The sequence below is a fragment of the Labrus bergylta genome, chromosome 2 (assembly GCF_963930695.1).
Source record: "Labrus bergylta chromosome 2, fLabBer1.1, whole genome shotgun sequence".
NCBI classification, from domain to species: domain Eukaryota; kingdom Metazoa; phylum Chordata; class Actinopteri; order Labriformes; family Labridae; genus Labrus; species Labrus bergylta.
Window position 1 is genome coordinate 16,145,423 of NC_089196.1, and position 15,009 is coordinate 16,160,431.

Genomic DNA, 15,009 nt, shown 5'->3' on the forward strand with positions numbered 1-15,009 from the left:
CAATGAAGGAAGACGGAACTAAACACAATGTTTTTATAATTTGTCATTATAGTGTTAAAAATAGGAAAGTAAAACTGCTTTTCCTGTGTGGCTTGGGTTTCTATCTCACACTGATTTCTGGACCTAAGAAGGACCTATGAATGGGAAAGTACACAAACCATTACAAGTAAGCACTTAAAGAACTAGACAGATATATTGACCCAAAAATTCAGGTTCACACAAGGCAGGTTGTGGTAAAAAGGCAGAGTTTATTTTAACAGTCCAGGTTGGTACACGGGTAATCAAGGCAGCGTTACAAACAAATCTAAAGGGGCCAGGTGAAAAGACAGTAGTCACAGAGGCAGGCAATGGTCAAACACTAGATAAACTCACGAGAAAGAATGCTTGAACCAAGTAACATAGGGAACACACAATTAATTGGCAACATGAGGAAGGAGACATAAGGATTAAATACACAGACATGGAGGCAGGGACCAACAAGCTTTCCTTTCCTTCACAGGCTTGACGCAGGAAGGTTGCAATGAGGGTGGTGGGTCTCTTCTGCTATCAGCAAAACTCCTTTCACAATTTGGATACCAACTGCAGCTCTGTGACCTCTTTAATAGATTATTTAATTTAATCTATTAAAGAAGAGGGCCCACCTGGTTTACCTTGAGTTGAGACATTTGACAGTTTTCATGTATAATGTTCTTGTGGTCAGCACAGACTACAGTTGCTCTGCCTTCTCCAACCAATGTCTCTATTCCTCCAGCCCCACCTTCACTGCCAGCAGTTCATGATTCCCCAGATTGTAATTCCTTTTGTGCGTAATCAACCCAACTGAGGTGTTTACTCCAGTTTAGGGGTGAAGCTTGTTGTTGCTGGGTTAACTCTGATTCCCTCGTTTGAAGCATCTACTTCAAAAACAAATTTTAGCTGAGCGTCAAGTTGTCGGAATAGGGGGCAGTGGTAAAACCCGCCTTGAATTTTTGCAGAAGTCAGAGTCAGTTTGGGGGGTCCTCTGGAACTTGACACAAAGAGAAGTGAATGCATATGAAGGGGTCGCTGTCTGACTGAAGTTTCGAATAAACTCCCTGTAAAAGTTAGCAAAACCCTTGGATTGGATGTCCTGTCTATCTCCCACTGTTGACTGGATCACACTTCTGAGTTACCCTAAATAACAGGAACTAAATAAACCTAAAATAGGGCAATACTGCAAGGCAGGGCAGTGGTTTGATGATAGTGGATAAACCCTATCAACTTTGGTGAGTGAGTTGAGACAAGATTAGCAGATAATAAAAAGAGTACTCTTTATACCTTCCTGTACATATGCTGATGTGTGAAATGTTTTGTGTCTGTAAAAATTGGATGACTTAAAATGTTGTTGAGAAATTATCACACTTTCTGTCTTGTGGTTAATGATCCCTAATTATCAGGGTGTAACAATGTTTTCATTCTTTAATGCTTTTAATTGGTCATAAGTGTAATGGAGGGGGGTCTATGGTTTTGGCTAAGGTGGTGGGGCCAACAGTGATATCTTTTCATAGGGCCCAGAAATCCTGGTGACACCTCTGAACAGAAAGATTGAAGATGCTGACAAAGGACTGAGTGATCTACAGTGTCATAAACAGCCTTCAAGTCTACCAGGACTACTGAAGATCTCTCACCTTTATCCAAAGGGCTAAGTTACTCTTCAACCTAAATACTACTGCCTTAGTAATTTGCAGCTTTAATTATGAAAATCATAATTAATGTTCTCACTTTTCTAAATCAGATTTACAGATGTATTTTAAAATGATAAAAGAACCAAGAAATTCCAACAACAGTCTTAAAAACATCAATAAATATTATGCTATATATCACAAATAAAGACAGTCAACCAGTACAAATGTAATTCTCATTTTGAAACCATGAGTTAGTGGTCCATTTGAACAACTAACTTTCTGATACAGACAGCTATAAATAGCACCCTGAACCATCTTGGCTTCCTGATCCCATGTTAATATAGTTTGGTGAAGACAGCAGAAGAGAATCACAGCGGTTTAACTGCCCTCATTAGGAAAAACCTAATAAAAAGACTTTGTAATCAAATCCACCGCTTTTAGCACTGAGGCCTTTAAAAATGCTGCTAAATGGATATTCAGAGGGCAGTGGTCACGCAGGTTCTGCTAGCAGAGAGAGTGCCTCAAATGAAGTTAATCCTGGAAATGGATATGACACAGAGATAGGACAAGATATACCCAGAGCAATCATGAAATTGTCACTTAAAAGCCAAGTGGAAGCCAAACTGTCTGGAGTGGTTTCACATGTCTTCTTTTCTGGGTGCATTACCTGAAGGAAATTAGGAATTTGTTTGGTTATCAGATGGATGGATGGGTGGATGGATGGATGGATGATGGGTGGATGATGGATGGATGATGGGTGGATGATGAATGGATGATGGATGGATTGGTGGATGGATGGATGGATTGGTGGATGGATGGATGATGGGTGGATGATGATGGATGATGGGTGGATGATGGATGGATGATGGGTGGATGATGAATGGATGATGGATGGATTGGTGGATGGATGGATGATGGGTGGATGATGGATGGATGATGGTTGGATTGGTGGATGAATGATGGATGGATGATGGGTGGATGATGGATGGATTGGTGGATGGATGGATGATGGGTGGATGATGGGTGGATGATGGATGGATGATGGGTGGATGATGGATGGATGATGGATGGATGGATTGGTGGATGGATGGATGATGGGTGGATGGATGGATGGATTGGTGGATGGATGGATGATGGATGGATGATGGATGGATGATGGATGGATGATGGGTGGATGATGGATGGATGATGGGTGGATGATGGATGGATGATGGATGGATTGGTGGATGGATGGATGATGGATGGATGATGAATGGATTGGTGGATGGATGGATGATGGATGGATTGGTGGGTGGATGGATGATGGATGGATGATGAATGGATTGGTGGATGGATGGATGATGGATGGATGATGGATGGATGATGGATGGATGATGGATGGATGATGGGTGGATGATGGATGGATGATGGGTGGATGGATGGGTGGATGGATGGATTTCTTCAGATTCAACATGTCATGTCTTCGCCAGAGCAGAGAAGGAGAAAACAATCAGCTGATGGGAAAAAAAGGCTGTGGTTGCTCAGCCAAGGTGCGAGGGGGCCCTGGGGGCCAAAAGCCACAACAAACCAAACAGCATTGGCCTTCTCTAACATACAAACTGTCAATCCTCATTGACACACATGGGCAGAAGAACATCAGACTGACAGCAGCCTGTATCTCATGCCCGGGCGCCTATTTGAGCCCGTCGACTCTAATCACACATGTGCATGTTGGCCTGCCTGCAAACTCTGCTGATGGGCAACATACAGGGATATGACACAGCATTGTTGTTTCTGATTTATTTTATTTTATTTGGTCATGAAGTGCTTAAACTGTTGAATGTAGTGTAAATATATCTCATCTATTGTCTCCTTTTACTTTTCATTTGGATTTTCTGACCATCTGCTGGAATGTGTCATTATTTTACACATTCCTGTCCCTGTTTTTACGAGTTATCTATTTGATTATTTGCTATCTGTCATTTGTATTTTGAAAGCATTGAACTAAACAAAAAAACTATTTCTCGTTGACAAGTAAGCAAAGCTGCAAGCTTGATGGAAGCTCTGGTGTTCTGTTTACTCAAGCAGAAGTCCTGGTGTGGCATTTAACAAACATGCTACTACCTCATATTATCTAAAGCCACTGTAAGGAGTGAGTCATCCCAGTGAGGGAATCCTTGGCTCAGGACCATGTTTGTGAGGGGAAAAATGTGGGTAAAAGGTACAAAGACAATACATCATGAAGAAGGCATGTAAAGCCAAGGTGATTTAACTGTTACTTTGAATTAAAGATACCTCTAATAATATCTCTCATAAGCCTTACTTCAATATATTTGGTCTGATATCACAATACAAATGATAACATTAAGAGTCTCAACATAGATTCAACAGGGACTAGTAATAACATTAGTGACCATCCATTAAATTCAGTGTGTTTAGTTGGTTATTAGAACATGAAGCCAAGCTATTGGGTGGAGGTATTGGAGGGGTTGGGATGGGGTATGGGGGTCCCATCAAGACGTGGCCGTCTGTCATCATATGTTATCCCTCCATCCTTTCACCACCTGATCTACCTGACAGGTCAGTCCTGCAGGCAAAGCTGGACTTCAGGCCCAAAAAACTTCCACACTCCATTGCACTGTTGCTTCCAGCTCTTTCAGTTCCTCTTCTGATTCAAATGGAGATTTTCCTGAACATATTCTTACTCATTTAAAACTGGATTACTGGGATGACAGAGTCGCCATCTTCTGGACATCATGAGGTATAGCTATATTGTGACCATTTCTGAGAAACAAGTGTAACATGGCACTTTTAAGGATTTAATTCTTTGTAAATGTTGGCACATTTACACATTTCAACTCTCATAAAGCTGTTGAAAATTAAGCAACAAAATGTCTATCAGCATCAATTGTTATCTAATCCAGTAAACTCTGCTTCCTATCAGTACAAATATTTATTTTCTCCTCACTGTTGGTGTTAACTATTTGACCTGATATCCTACAGATTTAGAGCTACAGGCGTGTTGTCCCTGAATGTTTCCATAAATATATGTATGTAAAGAAGGTGAGCATTTTAGCTTTAAAAGCGTGTTGGCCCATATGACTTCTGGCACTTCGTGAATGCTAAAAAAAAGTACATTACATTAGGATTCAATACGTTTTTAAAAATATATCTTGACAATGTACATCTTTTTTTTTTTAAATATCAATGTGAAGATTTCTTGTCCGAGTCTTTCTATTTTCTATTTTCTCGCCACAAGATGGCGTAAAGAAAAAATGTATAATTTTAAGGGATTTACAACATTTACACAACCAAGATCTCAATTTATAACCGGTATGTAAGAGTTACATTTTAAAATGGATTGGCAATAAATTCCTGATTGAATAATTATTTTGGAAAGGAAGCAAACATTGCAAATGAGGGAATCAAAAGCATTATCTCTTTTTCTTCAAAATAAGAATATAGTATATTTTGAATGAACTATTCTTGTTAATATTTTTTTTTCCATAATGGATGCTTCTGTTTCTAATTCAGATATTTTCTTTCCCCGATTTGAACGCTAGAAAGCCGAGTTTACCCAATATGTTTACAGTGAATGTGTCTTTAAGAGGCGTGTTTGAAAGGAGGAGGAGTCTCGAGCTTCATCGCAGTGCACGAGCTACACTCAGCTGATGGGAGGGTCGCAGTTTGCAGACAGGAGACAGGATCCATGGCAACAAACATGGCAGGTGGGAGCAGAAAAAAACAACATGTTGAGATAAATATTTCTATGGAAAAAAAAAAAAGGGTTGTTGTAAGAATATATAACAAGTGAAGTTGTGACAAACTGTAAAACATGCTGTGTGGACCCTGTGTTCTGTGTTTTAGAGGCAGAGACCCGTCAGAGGCTGCTGCGCACCGTCAAGAAGGAGGTGGGTTTTTTTCTTTTTCTTTTTTTTTTGTGGCTCGGCAGTTATGTTGTAGGGAAAACAAACAAAAAAAATATAAAACTGTCCAGTTTGACATGTAGCCTGCGAACAGAGGATTCTCAGGTGATCCTTAACAAACGCTGTTTCACTTTTACTTTTTCACTGTAGCCTACTGCTTAGTCTTTTCCTGATGATGACACCTCAGGTAAATGGATTAGATGCACCTCTGTATCGTAACATATAGATTATAAAACTATTTTAATCAATTAAATAGCATGAGTAGTTATTTTATTGTGAAGACAAGTTGATTGTTGTATGTTTAAGCTCTATAAGTCTTATTGAGTGGTCCCTGTTTGGGTGGTCGTGCAGTAGCGCTGTAATTGTTCGGGTGGAGCAAACAGTCTGTCTGTCTGTAGTCAGTGTTTGTGGTATTAATGGCAGAGCAAACCATCAGCCTCCTGCAAAGCCATTGGGTTCTCTCTGTCAGACATGAAGTCTAGGCTACGTGTGTTTGTGTGTATGTGTGTGTAGTTCAAACGAAGGATTAATTGGCGTTGAGTGGAAGCAGCTCAGGTGGTTTGTTCAGCTGGTTTTCTGCGCTTCATGTCAATCATCATTTGAATGTGCTGCAGTTATAACAGGAGTTCAGCAGTCAGCAAATGAGACATAGGCCTACACTTCCATACAGACAACCCCAAAGGTTGGACATGATGTACACTGAATTAAAGATCACTTGAATAAAGGAGAGTCATCGTGGAAATTGAGATTCTGAAGGTTTAACGAGACACAGCAGTTGAACAAGCCAACTCTTTATTGCTCTTTTCAAAAATGACAATTATTAGGCCTACTGTTCATTCTGCCCAACAGCTCTCATCTCATCTGGAGGCTTGCAGTTCTGCATTCTGGATTTTTACTGAAACAAAACTCGTAAACACAGCATTGGTTTGTGATAAACCACTGTCTTAAGATCACAGGATGACAACTTCATTCATAAATCTTTAACCCAGTTTATTGTGTAGAGAGGTCTTTAACTAGCCAGTTGCAAATTGTCCGTTTTATTAAATCAGACGACTCTAACCTAAGACATGCCATAATAAAGGCTTTGCAGTGGATGAGTACTTTTCATCCGTTTGCTCAGAAACAAGCTCTGCCCTATCAATAGGAGAAGAGAAATACAATGTTACACTAATGCTGTTATGTAAACTGTTTGATAACACATATAGAAACAATAAACACACCAGATGTTAAATAATAAAAGCTAACAGGAGAGTTACAGTTTCACTGTTGTGGCCCCCCACCATTACTTCTTGCGTATAATTTTATCTTCAAACGGTGTTACAGGGACCAAATTCTCCTCTGATGACAGTTTGTGTATAGAGTTATAAACATATACCACAGAATCTGTACATTTCTCCAATTTTTCCCATTTCTCTATGAGCTCCATAGTGCACCTTTAATGAATGCTGAATATCAGAGAAGAGTATCAGCACACTGTTATGTGTCATTTCACTGTGTCTCCACTGTCCTGCAGACATGTATACTTTTAATTTATGGTGTCTACTGTTGAGGTTTTTATTTCCCTCTGTCTGTTCGGGGTATGTTTTCTCAACATCATCATTGTTCACTTCCTATTTAAACACTTACAGCAAACAACTTCAAACGATTCCAAACATTCTTCAACTCCTCTATTGTTGGCTTTGGTCCACTGAAACCAAACTGAACTGAAACAGAGGAACATTAACAATTAATGTTAACACGATCCCCCTGAGTCCTGTTTGCAGTCTTATCAGTAGAGTCCAGACCCTTCCCATGATTAAAACAGCCTCCTGTGTGCTGATACGGCCTCGCTGAGATTCATTCACAGTGCCTCTCCCAAAAAACGCAGCCTAAAGGAGTCACTTGAACCAACAACACCGCATGATAGTTGACTAAATTCACAGATGGCACCTAATGAAAACAAGCAGAGGTAATTAACAAATAGTTCCATTAATTTGTGTGTGCTTCTCCTGATAAACCGGTTTCCTTTAGAGTAAAGATAAAAGTTGTTTACACTGATTTTCTGTTGGTTTATGGTTATCATTACTCATGTGAGTTTTACCATATGGTGTCTCTATGCTGTGTTCTCACGCTCTACATGTCCAGCTGGTTTTTTTTGTTGTGACCATTCTGCTCAAATAAACCTGGATGTGGGCCATTATCCAGAAAGCACCGGAGGTCTGTAGCAGCAGAATTACCTTCTGGGACAAAATTGGTTTGAATGAGATTTCTAATTTTCCTAAGCTTTGATACAGAACCCTCAAAGTCTGTCTCTTTATCTTCCTCTGATCAGGCCTCAGAACAATGCCCCTCCCTCTTATCTTTTTGTACATCATATGCACACAAATACAAATACACACCTGTGTTTGCTAAAGGAGAGAGAGAGAGAGCGGTAGAGAGACTGTCAGAGGACAGGCCACAGAGATCTCTACCTTCCTGTTTCACCTTTTTTCAAGGCTGATCGCTCACTGACGACAAGGTTTCTCTCAGCACAGTGCAATATCATCCACCAGTCTTGCCCTGAGTTTATTCTCAATAGAGATTATCTAATTCAATATGAGCATAACACATTAATCCACGATTGATACAAACTCCAGGAACAATCCTTGATAATGAAATACTATTGTTTTTTTAAGAAACTCTTCTAGATATTATTGCAGTTACACTATAGTGAAGTTTTTGTTTAGGTGAATATGTTATCATCGAGTTGCACTATGAATGGTATAAAATAGGATATGCTAAGATATGATGCTATATTTGAAATGAATTTGAATCTGAATGCCTAATAAACTTGCATGAGATCCATGTGGCAGATTGCCGAGGCTTTTGATTTTGTCACTGAATCCAGTATGTTTTTCCTTTTGTATGCTGTTATTCAAGCGAGCAAATGTGAATCTGCATATCCAACTGTCGTTACACCACTATAAATCATAGTATGCATTGATTCATGTGATTATTTTCCTTGTTCTCAGTTGTTTAATCCCTTCATTCATCATTGGTTACACAGATGATATATAATGAAGGGTGGAGGTTAATGGATTGGGCTTTCTCTCTGGCTCTTATTCCTCTGCTCGGCTGTTGCAGGACTTAATTGGAATACTCTGAAGATCTTTTATCACTCGGGCTGTTGCCTTCAAGCTAGAGTGGTCTGTTAGAGCAGGTTCATCATCAGGCGTTTATTATGGAGACATTGAATGTCCCGTCACTTCATACATATTGTGGCTTCTCAAGATGGTACATTTGGGGTAGATTACGTGCACACTATAGGACTCTTATTTTGTTGGATGTAGACGTAGGAAAAATAGATCTTTATTCTGATTGGTTACTGTAGTTTGGGAGGTCTTTTTTTTTTTCATTTCAAAGATAAATGGATGTTGTTGACACGTCTCCTAAGGCGGAAGTGATCCGCTTTGCCACACGTGCGGTCTCCATAGAAACCGGCAGGTTGTCTCTGCTTTGACACTTCACCATATTAGATTCTTCAGAGGCCTGATCTGTTGCCTAGATGAGAGAGATGTAAAAACAAGAAGAGGGAGGCTTCAGGTTGGAAAATCAATCAGATTTGTGTATGTCAGGTGCACTCAGAAAGAAAACTGGTTCATACAACTCCCCTGTGTTCTACGTGTGTGTGTGTGTGTGTGTGTGTGTGTGTTTGGGTGGCTTTTATACTAGTTTGATCATAAGCAGAACAATTGTGCATCACATCAGACTGGCACTGTCTGTGTTTTGTTGGCAACATGAATCATGTCTGTGGATGCCGAAGACAACAATGCTACTGAAGCGAACAGGCCAAACTGTGCCCGATGACTCCATCTAATAAGTGAATGTTATTTATAAATGTCTCAATGGTAGCAGGGTTCTGGGCACACTTTTTTTTTTTCCAATTGTTTTTCAAACCTTTGTAGCCTTTTAACAAGTGAGAGATTAGTCATTTTCATTCTTTGTCGTGTGTTAACAGTGAGGGGGCAATCAGTGCTCAGTGGGAAGATTAGTCTCAGTAGCACAATGGAAAAAGTTATTTTGTGTCTCACAGTAAAATCTGAAATCTTCATGGTTTATTGTTCTCCCTCTAATATGCTGCTTTTTCGAAGAAGAAAATGACTCAACAAGGACTTCTGGACTTGTATGCATTCAGATGTGTTAGTTTTTTCTCTCGTTTTTATACACGTGCTGTATATATTTGGGCATTATGATGTTTAATAGTTTAGATCTTATTTATGTGGTTACAGTTGGAACTTGGTACTTTCATACCATGTACAGTATGTATACTTTAAAGCAGTGGTTCTCAACTGGTCTAGCCTAAGAACCCACCACCAACTACCAACTACTACAAATTTTGGATATTTTCAGATTTCTAGAATGACAAATAGTGCAGTTTGGACCTCGGATTGTACAAAACATGTGACGGAATAAAGAGAAGGAACTAAACCAGCATGTTTTAAGAGCGCTTGATTGACTTTTTGACACTGTTTTTTTTTCTCCAGTCACACGTTCGCGACCCACTGAAAACGGCTCCGCGACCAACTTTTGGGTTTCCGACCTTCCAGTTGAGATCCATTGCTTTAAAGGGTGTATTTTCATTGGGTTTTAATACATCAAATTGATAAGTTGCTGTCAGGTATTTTTGGAATCATACCAAAGCCTTATTTCTACAGCATTTATAACTGGCTTCCTTATTTTGTTTCCAGAATACAGACTGTCCACATCACAATAGTGGTATAAATGACCTTAACTCAAAGCTAAAATGTGTAAGAACTGACGGCTAAACTTATTGACAGATACTGACTATTCACAAATCAGTTTGGATTAGTGTTTGTTCTCTTGAGAATAAGATCCATTGTGCTTTTGTTATTGTAGAGGGAGCTCTTTATATCTATAGAGGGAGCAGTGAGTGTTACACAATGCGCTGACACGTTTAAGGTAGCTCAGAATGGGCAAACTTAACAGGGTTCTAGAGAGAACCATTAGCATTTATGTGAGTCTGTAGGCCACTAAGTTCTTCTACACCTTTCTACACTTTGGTAATCTGCAACTAAACTCCACTTTGGCACAACTAAACTAACTAAAAGAGATGCCACTAAAACCTACAAACTGCTTCTTTTGGTTCATTTTTTAAGGCACTTGTATATTTAATTATCTTTATTTTATTTTTTAATCTTTCAGCTTTATCTACAAATTACTTTTAAGATAAAATGTTATTAATAAAAACATGATCTCCCTAAGAAATACAACGTTTTCATCTTAAATTAAACTATCCAATAGAACATACAATTAAGTTGTGTCTCAGTGTGGACAATCTTTAATATTTAAATGTAACAGAGAAAGTAATGTACTATAATCAAACACGATAAACAGGAAATTATTGATCCATAAATCTGAGCTGTTGTGGAAAATCTAATTGTTGCTGGCTCACACCACCTACGGATTGGAGCTGTGTGTGTGTGGTGTGTGTGTGGTATGTGTGTGTGGTATGTGTGTGTGTAGTGGATTGGCAGTGTAATGTTGTAATTGTGGACAGACTCATTTCAGCAGGAAATTGCCGTGATCTGTGTGGCTGTGTCCGGAGGATGATATTCCCTGTGCAGATTGCAGAGCCGTGCCCACACAGGGGGGTGTCTCATTGTTGCCTGGTTGTACTGATCTTTCAGTCGTCAGCAGAGAGATGTCGCAGTGTTACCTTGTGAGCATGTGTATCTGACCTTCTCCAACTCTTTAAAATACAAGTTTTGTCTCCATTAAAAGGAAATCATCGGTCTTTGACGCAACAGAATCAATTGCTTCCACTGAGGATGACAAACTGTTCAGAAAGAGAGGTCTTTGATGAATGGAAGCCCCCCCCCCCAACCCCCCCCCCAATTCCCATGTGTACATCTTCCTTCTTCCGGTAGAGGTCCTTAGGGTGAGGGCTGGTGACTCATCCACCAACTTAACATTCAATTCTTCCCACTCATTGTTTCTCCTTCTCTAACTTTTAAATCCTACCTCGCCTCCCCGAGAACTGCGCTCTCTTCCTTTCATTTTGCTATCATTTTTCATTTTTCATGATTACACCTTTATCATTTGTCTTCATTATTCTCCAAGACAGTTCTAGCAATCAGTCAAACTCTAAACAAAAAGGCGCTGTGTGTGTGTGCTCGTCGTGCCATGTTAATGAATGACTCATCCAGCATCTGACATGTCGTCAACAGGTGAAGCAGATCATGGAGGAGTCAGTCACCAGGAAATTTGTTCACGAAGACAGCAGCCATATTGTGTCCTTTTGTGGTGAGTAACCACACATACCAATGATTCACAGGACTTTTATAACCTCTGCAGGTTCAGTTTAACGCTGCAAAGAGCTCCAGTGACATCGATTCATTTGATCAAGTGTAACTTTTAGTAACTTATGTCACCACCTTTGTGTCAACTTTACTGTATATTACATTTTGCAAGATAAATATATTGGTTTAGCAATGTTTTCTGATACATTTTCGGAGATGATTTCTTTGGCATTTTGCCTTTATCGATCGGGACAGCTCAAGAGAGACAAGAAATGTGGGGAGGAGAGAGCATGGGTAGACATGCCTCAAATGGTTGTGCCCAGGGGTCAAATCTGCAACTGATACTTGGGGTGCGTTCAAATTGTCCCTCCTATCTCCTTTCACTATCCACTTTACCTTAACCCTGGGGAAAACGTCATGAGGTTAAGGAAAGATGTTAGGAGAATTCATAAAGGATTTAGGGAAAGGCGATCTCGTTGCCCTGACAATCCGACCACGTTTCCACTAGGCGATGTCATTAAATGCGAGGGGCCGGCAGAGGTTAATGATGTGGGTCCGCCGTGTTGAAACTACAATGTTCAGAAAATGGGCTACTAAAAGCGCATCTAAAAAACTTTCCCCTGTGCCTTCTTACCGGTGAAATAATCCTAATTACCACAAGGTTGGGATTGAAATAAAAGCAATATAGGCTACCAGGCTACAAGTAAGAAAAGTGAAACCATCACCTTCCTGTCCACTCGTAAATCAACATCAACATAAATATGATTGTATAAATTAATTGTTACATTTCTGCAAGATATAGCCTACACATAATATTTTAAGCATACAAATGTACAACTGCACAGCATTCTTAAGTGAATGAAATATGTTGAATAAAACATCATCTGGATAAAAATGTCTCTTATCTTTTATCCCTTACATGATCTGTGTCACTTTACGATCATCGTTCATTTCCGTGAACGGTCGGATGCGCGACTCGTTTTAAATGTTGCAGCCGCAAGGAATTGTGGGGCGGCATATCTCATCTCCTTTGGTAAAGGATGGTCCAGTGTATCCTATGCTAAAGGAGGTTATAAAGGAAGCATTGACCCACCTTTCCTTAACTTTTAGAGAATTCGAACGGCTCTTATCATGGCCGCCACTTAAATGCTTCCGTGGTTGAGGTAAAGTGGATAGTGAAAGGAGATAGGAGGGACAATTCGAACGCACCCTTGGAGCACTGTAGCCTCTGCACATGGAGTGTCCAACTGAGCCACAGTTTTTTTTTTACATGAATACGTTTCGTTCTGTCACATTGTAATTTCATAATATGGCCTGGGTCACACATTTCATTATACAGAACACATCTTCCTAAATCTAACAAAGCAGTTACCTGCCAAAGGATTAAATAGAAAAAGAGAGTAAAAGATATTTACTTTCAATTCCAGTTAAGCCACTTTATGACTACACATCTTTTTCTTACATTATCACCATGCGGCCTATTGCAGCCACCAAGAATAGAAGATCTCTCACAAGTAATTCATTTCCTTTTTAAAGTTAGATGTTTACTTAAAGTAAGAGTTCTCCATGTAGACTGTGACATAGTCCCTTGTTTCCTCTTGAATGTAACAGAACCAAATAAACAGAAACAAAATGATTAAGGCGGCTTCTTTAAGCCAAACAAAGAATGAGAAAACATCCATCTTTTACTAACTAGTGACAAATGAGCGTTCTTCATCACCTGTATACTGTACATGCAGTCTAGGGGTTATGACGCTACACCAGTTTTATTTCATTTGAGCGGATAGAATAAAGTTGTTGGTCCTTTTTATTGGATTAGCTTTCCTATAACAGGAATGGTTTGCAAAGAGCGAGGACGTATACGCCTCTAACCTCTTTAATGAGGAAGGAAGTGGAGACTTGAGCAGCCACATTAAAAACAAGTAGTCATTTGATGGATGTGGAGAGCCACATCATCAATACAGCTCTTGTTCAAGAGTATATAGAGTACGATAGAAATAAAGGACTTTCAAATGTCATTATTTAAGCAAAAGTCATTGCTATAACCTTCTAGTGCTACTCACAGAGTGAAGAGATACTAGGTCGCATTCTTCAGATGTCTGGATCAGTCTGGAGCTGCAATCATTAAAGAAATATCTCAGAATGAATTATATGTCTCAAGTTAAGGAGCTTTTATTTTATTTTACTGGCTGATGTCCCTGTCTTTAAGAAATATGCCAAAGATATTTACTAAAAGGGAACACTTACAAGAAAAAAATGGGAATTTAGAAACTCGCATTAGAAATAAATAGACAGACAGCGCAGATATACGATTTGTCTTTGTCACTGTGGGTAAAATTTGGAGACATTAATTGGCTCTATTGGCTTGCCTGCTGTATATTGTTGTGAAAATATGAATTCACACTTTTCATTAACAGAAGTGTGGCAGTGGGAGACACTACTATTTAAAGTAGCAAATAATTAGAAAGAAAAGTTAAAATCTGCAAAATTAAAAGACAAAGTTTGACCAGCTGCTGCGAAAAAGACACACACACACACACACACACACACACACACAGATGAACTTCACAGTCACAGTGACCCATAACCACACACAAGGTGGTCAAACGTGGAGCTTAATATATGAAAAACAGTCTGAGTAAGTCCCACATTTCTGCATCAACCTTCTTAAAGGTTAGATCACTGCTTCATGATGAAAGGAAAGATTTGGATTTCCTAGTGTGAAAGGAATTTGCTTCACAGCTTGAAAACCTATCAAACCAGCATAAGTTAATATTGTACAACAGTCACTCTCTATGTAATCAGCTTACTCCAAATAGCATGTTATTATTTTATTTTCCCTGTGGCAGGTTATGAAAGTAGATTGTCTCACAGTAGACACATTTTGTAGTAGCGTGATGGATTTTTGTTTCTGAAGGTCAGTATAGTGGTCATTGTTTGTGCTCTGTGGGTCCCCTTTGGTGTTTAAATGTTCTTGTGTCATCAGTTACTTTGGCCTGTTATAAATCATGCGACCACCTCAAAGCCTGTCTTAAAAACTGCGTATCTATCATAATACATCTCTGAGGACACTTAGCAGCCAAGGATAACTCTGTCATCTCTTTGGTTCTTGTCCTCCCCCTTCTGACTCCCCCTATAATCCAGTGGCTCTTGTTACTACACGTCCTCTTTCAGCTTTGCTCT

At 39.4% G+C, this 15,009-nt stretch overlaps 1 protein-coding gene across 5 annotated transcripts in view; it reads left to right on the forward strand.

The window, feature by feature from the left end:
• Positions 1-5,273: 5,273 nt before the first annotated feature.
• sgsm1a (small G protein signaling modulator 1a) overlaps positions 5,274-15,009 on the forward strand; it is a 28,566-nt gene continuing 18,830 nt past the window's right edge. For all 5 annotated transcript variants that reach the window (XM_029280401.2, XM_065966157.1, XM_065966173.1 and 2 more), the window contains exons 1-3: positions 5,274-5,350; positions 5,490-5,533; positions 11,755-11,830. In XM_029280401.2, coding sequence (XP_029136234.2) covers positions 5,332-5,350; positions 5,490-5,533; positions 11,755-11,830 — 139 coding nt within the window. In that variant the 5' untranslated portion in view covers positions 5,274-5,331. The remainder of the gene's footprint in view (positions 5,351-5,489; positions 5,534-11,754; positions 11,831-15,009) is intronic.